The following is a 7,226-nucleotide window of genomic DNA, read 5'->3' as shown; positions in this document are numbered from 1 at the left end:
CAAGATAGAAGAATTCAGTGACCGACGCCCTATCTCGCCTAGCTTCGACAACGAGTCAAGAAAAGACTGATTCGATACCTGTTAAATTCCTCCCAAATCCAAGCATCCTCTCTCCACAAGAATCAATCTTAGTAATAGAGCAGAGATATAGCTGGATGGATGTAATAATTGCTTACCTAAGAGATAGAACAACGCCTGAAGGAAGAAGTAAAGCCAAGACACTTCTAACAAAGTCAACTCAATAAACGCTTATCAATGACCAACTATATAAGCGTGGGTTCAATACACCGTTCTTGCCATGTGTTGATCATGAAGATGCAGACTATATTTTGAGAGAAATCCATGAAGGCATCTATGGGAATCATGTAGGGGGCAAATCTCTAGCATACAAGGTGCTTCGTCAGGGCTACTACTGGCCAACAGTTTTTGACGATGCAGCAGATTATGTGCGTAGGTGTGACAAATGCTAGAGATTTGTAGATGTTCCGCTAGCTCCACCTCAAGAGTTAATTACCTTGACAAGTCCTTGGTCGTTTGCAATCTGGAGGATTGATCTGATTGGCCCTTTCCCTCAAGGAAAGAGAGGTGTTAAGTTCGCAGTAATTGTAGTCGACTACTTTTCTAAGTGGGCAGAAGCCGAGCCTTTAGCTGCCATTACATCGAACAAGCTGAAGGATTTGATCTACAAAAAAATCATTTATAGATTCAAAATATCCCATACAATAATAACTGACAATGGGAGACAATTTGATTGTGAGGATTTCAGATTTTTCTACGAAAGACTCGATATCAAGAAGAGCTTCGATGTTATTTATTGGCCTTAAGCTAACAACCAAGTGGAGGTTGTGAACAAAGTAATTAAGCACCATTAAGAAGAAGCTCGATGCCTTGAAGGGAAGATGGGTTGAGGAATTGCCCAAGGCCTTATGGTCTTATAGAATGACAGCCAGAAGCTCGATAGGAGAAACCCTGTTTTCTCTATCATACAAGTGTGAAGCAATGGCCCCGGTAGAAGTGGGGATTAGTTCATTCCGGAAGGAAGTCTTCAATGAAGAAACAAACGTAGATCTTCTCTGCTTGAGGCTAGACCTAATAAAACAACATCGAGTCAAGTCTCAGCTAAGGTTCGCCTTATATTAACAGCGAGACAAATGATACTTCAACTCCAAAGTCAAGAATAGGGACTTTGAAGTGGGCAACCTAGTTCTCAGAAATGTTGTCTAGGTACACAAAACCCAAATTTGGGGGCATTTGGGCCCAAATGGGAAGGTCCATTCAGGATCTTCGAAAAGCTTGCACCAAGAACTTTTCATCTAGAATACCTCAATGGTGAAGCCGTACTGTGAGCATGGAACGTTGAGCATTTACGAAGGTATTACCAATAAGCAGCTCGGGTTCCAATCATGTTTTGTTTTTTCTCCTGTATTCATTGTAAGGTTGTTTATGGCCAAAATTCTATCAATAAAAAGAGGTATTATTCATGAACTTTACTTTGTTCATCACTTTTTGTTTATTAGTATTTTGTTCATCATTTATCATCTATGGTTTCAAAATCACGACCTACGCGATCACATCTGAAACTCACAGTCAAGAGTTTGGAAGAAGATATCTTAGCTCAATAAGCCAAGCCAGAATTCAACTCATTAAGAGAGAAATATTTCAAATCGACGAAGTTAAACTTGGAAAAATTCAAGTAAAACACGTCAAAAGAAAATCGGTCACAAGCCGGTAACCAAAACTCGAGACAAACAAATAGTCCAAACTCAAAGTTGTCGCAAAAGATTTTTTTTACATGTATTTGAAAAGTTCTTCAAGAAACGAGCTACACGTAACTTGGAGCAAATTCAAATTTTTTATGATAAGTCCGATTATGATGATATAAACGACTTTGCAGAAATAAAAAATTACTTGATAGAAATGTGCAAAACGAATTTTTCATTGATTATGAAGTTTAGTTACAAACTAAACTAAAAAAAAAAAAAAAAAAAAAAAAAAAATCTCTCTAAGTAGTTGGAGGAGCGAGGGCATCGTCACCAGCAGGACCAGGGAATTCGTCACCAATCAGGACAGAAAGATCGTCGACAACAGGAATCTCGGTAGCCTTTTCAGGGTAAGAGTTGGGACATTGCTCAGAGCCTCAACAGGAGGAAGGTCGGCAGCGATAGGCAGAAGTGTGGCTAGAGGAGTCGAATCCTCAATTTCTTGCTTAATGCCGACATCCTCCTCCCATTCCTTGACTTCCTCCTCGCCTTCACTGTCGGGCTTAGAGTCATCCGAATAAACGTAGGCCATGCCTTAAGCCTCGGTCCTTATCTTGTCAACCTCCTTTTGGTAATCTCTCGAAAGGAAGGAAAAATTGATTGAAGGATGAGCTTCCCACAGTTATTGCACTAGGAAGACCGACGTTTCCCAAGCTCAGTTCATGATGGTCGAGTTCAACTCCTCGACTTCGAGCTTAAGTTGTTCAGTCTCAGCCTCGACCCTATGGTGACCTTCCACGTCTTTGGTGAGATCGAGTGAAACCTTTTGAAACTTAGCCTCCCAATATGAGGCAACTTTCTAAGCTGAGGTGAGTTCAGAGTTCAGCTTATTGTTGGCACCCCACTGTTGTGCCAAACTCTTCTCAACCTTGACCGCTATTGTTTCAGCCTTTGCCCGAGCGGCCTCACTCACCTTAATCTTATAAAGGAACTCCTTTTCCTTGACTCCAAAGGCCTCCATCTCCTCCTTAAGCCGTTCAAGCTCGGCCAGCTTCGGGTCTTTCTCTTTCTCAGCCACCTTGGCCCTAGCCAAGGCATCTTCCTTGAGCGCCTCCGCTTCCTGCCACCCTTGATGAGTGCCCATTAATGTGGGGTAACTTTCATCATAGAGAAGCTTGGTTGCCACGCAAGCCTAAAACAATGAAAGTCAGCAAGTAATAAAGAGAAACGTATATAAAAAAGGGAACGAGGGGTGAACTACTGATACCTTGGTCATGTAGCTGCATACCCAAGACAATAGCTATAGAGGAGACAAATCTCTAATGCCCGTGTAGGTTCGCAGGGTGACGGCATCCTTGACTGCCAAGGCCCCAATACTGATATGCTCAGGGAGCTTGTCGATTATTGCGTCGAGCGTAGCCTGAGCTGCCTTATCCGTCATTTTACTTCTCTGTTGAGGCGGGCTTCATTTACTTCCCATAGAAATGACAGTTTCGCCTGTGAAAACAGACTTCTTCTTGACCAAGTCCTTGGCCACAAAATTCTTAATACTGCTTATGGTACTTATGCTAAACCTTAAGGGTGTTAATTTTTTTTTTTTTTTTTTTTCTAAGAGGAGAAATTTTGTTAAATAATAAAAAAGGTAAATGACATCTAGACAGGAGATGTAAAGAGTTTTACCCCTCACAAATCTAAATATAATAGATAAAATAAAATACAAATCCGCAAGTTACAATAAAAAATAAAAATTCAACTAAATATGTAACTTAAGGGTGTTAATTAATATGTGGGTGACTGGGCTGACAACACACGTTAAGAATACTATCAAATAAATTTGCAATAAACACAGAAAACAGTGTAGCAGCGGTCTTAATCCTACTTTTTATTCCTTAATTTACCATTTATTGGGTTTATAACAATTTCCTCCACATCAAAGGGTTTCAAATAGTAACTAATACACCTAAAAACTCGATTATTTTACCAATAAAGATGATAATATCTTTTATCTAATTATATATTTTTTTTCAATTTTTATTTTAAAGTAATTATATAAAAATTGAAGAAATAAAAACTATTATACTTTCCTCTCCCATTTAAATTTTTATTTTTTAAAGTATGTAATTTCCTTAAATTTAGGTTTTTTTTTTTAATTTTTATTGTATAAAATAAAAAAATATTTTAACTATTTACATATTTATTTTAATTATGATTTTTATATAAAATTGTTTAATAAATATTACTATTCATATAGTATAAAAAATTAAGAAATAAAAATATAAAGAGACAGGATATTATGATAAAACATTTGTTATTAACCAAAACCTTGAGGAGGCCCTTCATCGAATGTATCAATCCGAACACCGTCTGATTAAATAAATGTTTTTCGCAAGATTAAATAGTCAATGGCGGCGTGAGACACCCCGTGTCTGTACAGTCAGTCGCTCCTAATTCAAAACTCGCCAGTGAAAAGCGCGTGGCATTGAACAGCGTATTGTTACATAACGCGAAGGTAACTAGAAAGAGAAGGCAAAGAAAGACTCAACCAGGGGAGAGCCTTAACAGCTCTTTAAACACACACGCAACCATATTTGATATTGACAGTAGACAACTCCACCACATTGCCTGACTCTTTCAGCCACCTTCCTCATTTTCCTTTTTATTTCTTTCTTCTTCTTTCATTTCAAGTTATACCACAAATACATTTACATACTCTTCTTCATTTGCCAACCCACATGCTCTCTTTTCCTCGATAACTTAGCCGAACCGTCTTCTTTATTTCAAAGCTATCACCAACAAAAGCCGCTCTTTTTTCTTTTTCTTTGCTTGAAAAGCTCAGAAAGATTGGATTTTTATTTTTGTTTATAGAAAAAAATATTATGGGGAGGTACCAGCGTTATCATCAGTTGAAGAAAGGTGAACATGTACAAGTAGTAAAACATTATATGCCTCTTGAAGATGATGACGATGAAGAGTCTCGTGACTTCGTTTTCGTTTGTGCACCGAGCTATGGTTTCTTCAACAAGAGAGCTAGGCCTAAGCTTTTCTCTCTTCTCTTTATTTCCCTTCTTTCGTGCTGCTTTATTTTGGCTCCTCATCTCTTTAGCTCTTCCTCTCTCCTCTGTAAGTCCCCTTTCACCTACTCGAGTTTTCTTTTCTTTTGCTCTGTTTTTGTTGTTGATTTTTTTTTTTTTTTAATAAAATTATTTATTTTTATAAAAACTTGTTTCTGTAGATTCATTTGTTGGGGATAACGAAAGCCTTCTTCCCAATGTAAATGCTCCTTTGTGTGCTTCTGCCTCTGACGGTTAGTACTTTATTCTCTTGCTATCTTGTTTCTTCATCTCTGTTTTTTTACCTTTTGTAAACTTTTAGAAGTTTAAGTTTAATGGACTAGTTATTTATGGGGGAAAAAGGATTTCTTTTATGGCTATTGAAAGTTCTCATGTTCCATCTGGCTTCTGAGAACGAAGTTCTAAAAGAGAAGATGTGGAAAACGTTGGATTTTTCATTTGATTATGTTCTTAGAAGCCCAAGTAAAATAACATCTTAAACTGAAAACTGAAAAGTCCTTTCTGGTTTTTTTTTTTTTAATCCCACAGTCAAACTATATGGTAGAGGCCTTAACTTTTTATTGTAGATACTCTTTGCAGTATCCGTTTTGTGATTGTTAGTTTTGGGATTAATTTCAGGAACTATATGTTGTGACAGAAGCGGTTTGCGTTCTGATGTATGTATCATGAAAGGGGATGTGCGAACAAGCTCTGCTTCCTCTTCCGTCTTTGTATACAACTCAGGAAACTCGAATGGCTTAATCAACTATGTTTCGAGCATGGTTGAAGAAGATGCTGAAGAGGAACTCCAACACGAAAAGATTAAACCGTATACCCGAAAATGGGAAGCAAGTGTAATGGACACCATTGATGAATTAGACCTTATCTCCAAGAGGGGAAGTGCTGCAATTAACCATCACTGTGATGTTCAACATGACGTTCCTGCTGTGTTTTTCTCGACTGGAGGATATACCGGGAACGTGTATCATGAATTCAATGATGGACTTTTGCCATTGTATATCACTTCTCATCATTTGAAGAAGAAGGTTGTATTTGTCATTCTTGAATATCATAATTGGTGGATTATGAAGTATGGTGATATTCTTTCACATCTTTCGGATTATCCAGCAATAGATTTTACTGGAGACAAGAGGACTCATTGCTTCCCCGAAGCGATTGTTGGTCTCAGAATCCATGATGAGCTTAAAGTGGATCCTTCATTGATGCAAGGAAACAAGACCATAGTTGATTTTAGAAATATTTTAGATCAAGCTTACTGGCCAAGAATTCATGGATTAATTCAGGATGAGGAACGAGAAGCTCAAGAAAAACTAAGGGAGAAGCTTTCTTTGTCTCCATCATCAAAAACCTCATCAGAGATTATAAGAAATATGGAAGAAAATCTATTGAAGAAACCAAAATTGGTTGTTTTATCTAGAAATGGGTCTCGAGCGATAACTAATGAGAAATTGTTGGTCAAAATGGCTGAGGAAATTGGCTTTCGAGTTGAAGTTGTGAGGCCTGATCGGACTACAGAATTGGCAAAGATTTATCGGGTGCTTAACTCAAGTGATGTGATGGTTGGAGTCCATGGTGCAGCCATGACACATTTTCTCTTCATGAAGCCTGGCTCTGTGTTTATTCAGGTCATTCCCCTTGGAACTGATTGGGCAGCCGAGACATATTATGGTGAACCAGCAAGGGAACTTGGTTTGAACTATATCAGCTACCCCGTTCTTCCCAGAGAAAGCTCTTTGTATGACAAATATGATAAAGACGATCCTGTTCTTCGAGATCCAACAAGTGTAAACAATAAGGGCTGGCAATACACCAAGGCAATCTATCTCGACGGCCAAAACGTGAGATTAAACCTCGAAAGATTTCGTAAGCGGTTGATTCGTGCTTATGGTTATTCCATCAACCGGAGTGCTCATCATCAGTCACAGTAATTCCGAATGTCCTTACTAGCTTTTCTTGTTCTGGATCGTTAATTAATTTAATTGAAAACTGTAATTTTTTGTGAAAAATTAGTGAATTCATTCCTTGTTTTGTACATTGAGCAGGAAATATAAAAAAAAAAAAAAGGTCTTCATTTTGGTAAATAGTTGGAATGTTTGTTTGAAGCAGCCACACTCCGTAACTTGTAAGACTTTACATGTAATGAATAATGAAATATTTTACAAAGTGCCCATGATTTTTGCTTCATGCAATTTTGTGTGTCTGTTAATGAGTTATCATTGATGAAGTACGTTATGAAAATTCAGAAATGGGTTCCCATTTCTCATTGTTTTTTGTTTGTGTTTTCTCATTTAAAATTATTTTGTAGCTGATGTTCCTTGTTTCCAATGTTAGCATTTTATGCAAGTAAATCTCCTCAATTCTCTGTTATTTCGTGCTTGTGAATTGTGGTTTAATGAGTTACTGAAGAACAATTATTTATATGTTAAATTCATTGTTTGTATTGTTATTGTATTGG

The 7,226-nt window shown here is 37.5% G+C and overlaps 1 protein-coding gene across 1 annotated transcript; it reads left to right on the top strand.

Annotated features, from left to right (window-relative positions):
- The first annotated feature begins 4,312 nt into the window (after window positions 1-4,312).
- Window positions 4,313-6,960, top strand: LOC116122222 (beta-1,2-xylosyltransferase XYXT1-like). Its single transcript, XM_031408116.1, has 3 exons — window positions 4,313-4,820; window positions 4,933-5,004; window positions 5,390-6,960. The coding sequence occupies exons 1-3, from the start codon at window positions 4,577-4,579 to the stop codon at window positions 6,697-6,699; spliced, it is 1,626 nt and encodes a 541-aa protein (XP_031263976.1). The 5' UTR covers window positions 4,313-4,576; the 3' UTR covers window positions 6,700-6,960.
- Window positions 6,961-7,226: the final 266 nt, after the last annotated feature.

This window comes from Pistacia vera, unplaced genomic scaffold (genome assembly GCF_008641045.1).
Source record: "Pistacia vera cultivar Batoury unplaced genomic scaffold, PisVer_v2 Contig1324, whole genome shotgun sequence".
In the NCBI taxonomy this organism is placed as follows: Eukaryota; Viridiplantae; Streptophyta; class Magnoliopsida; order Sapindales; family Anacardiaceae; genus Pistacia; species Pistacia vera.
The sequence above is the reverse complement of the archived record's forward strand: the minus strand, read 5'-3'. Positions and strand labels throughout refer to the sequence as shown.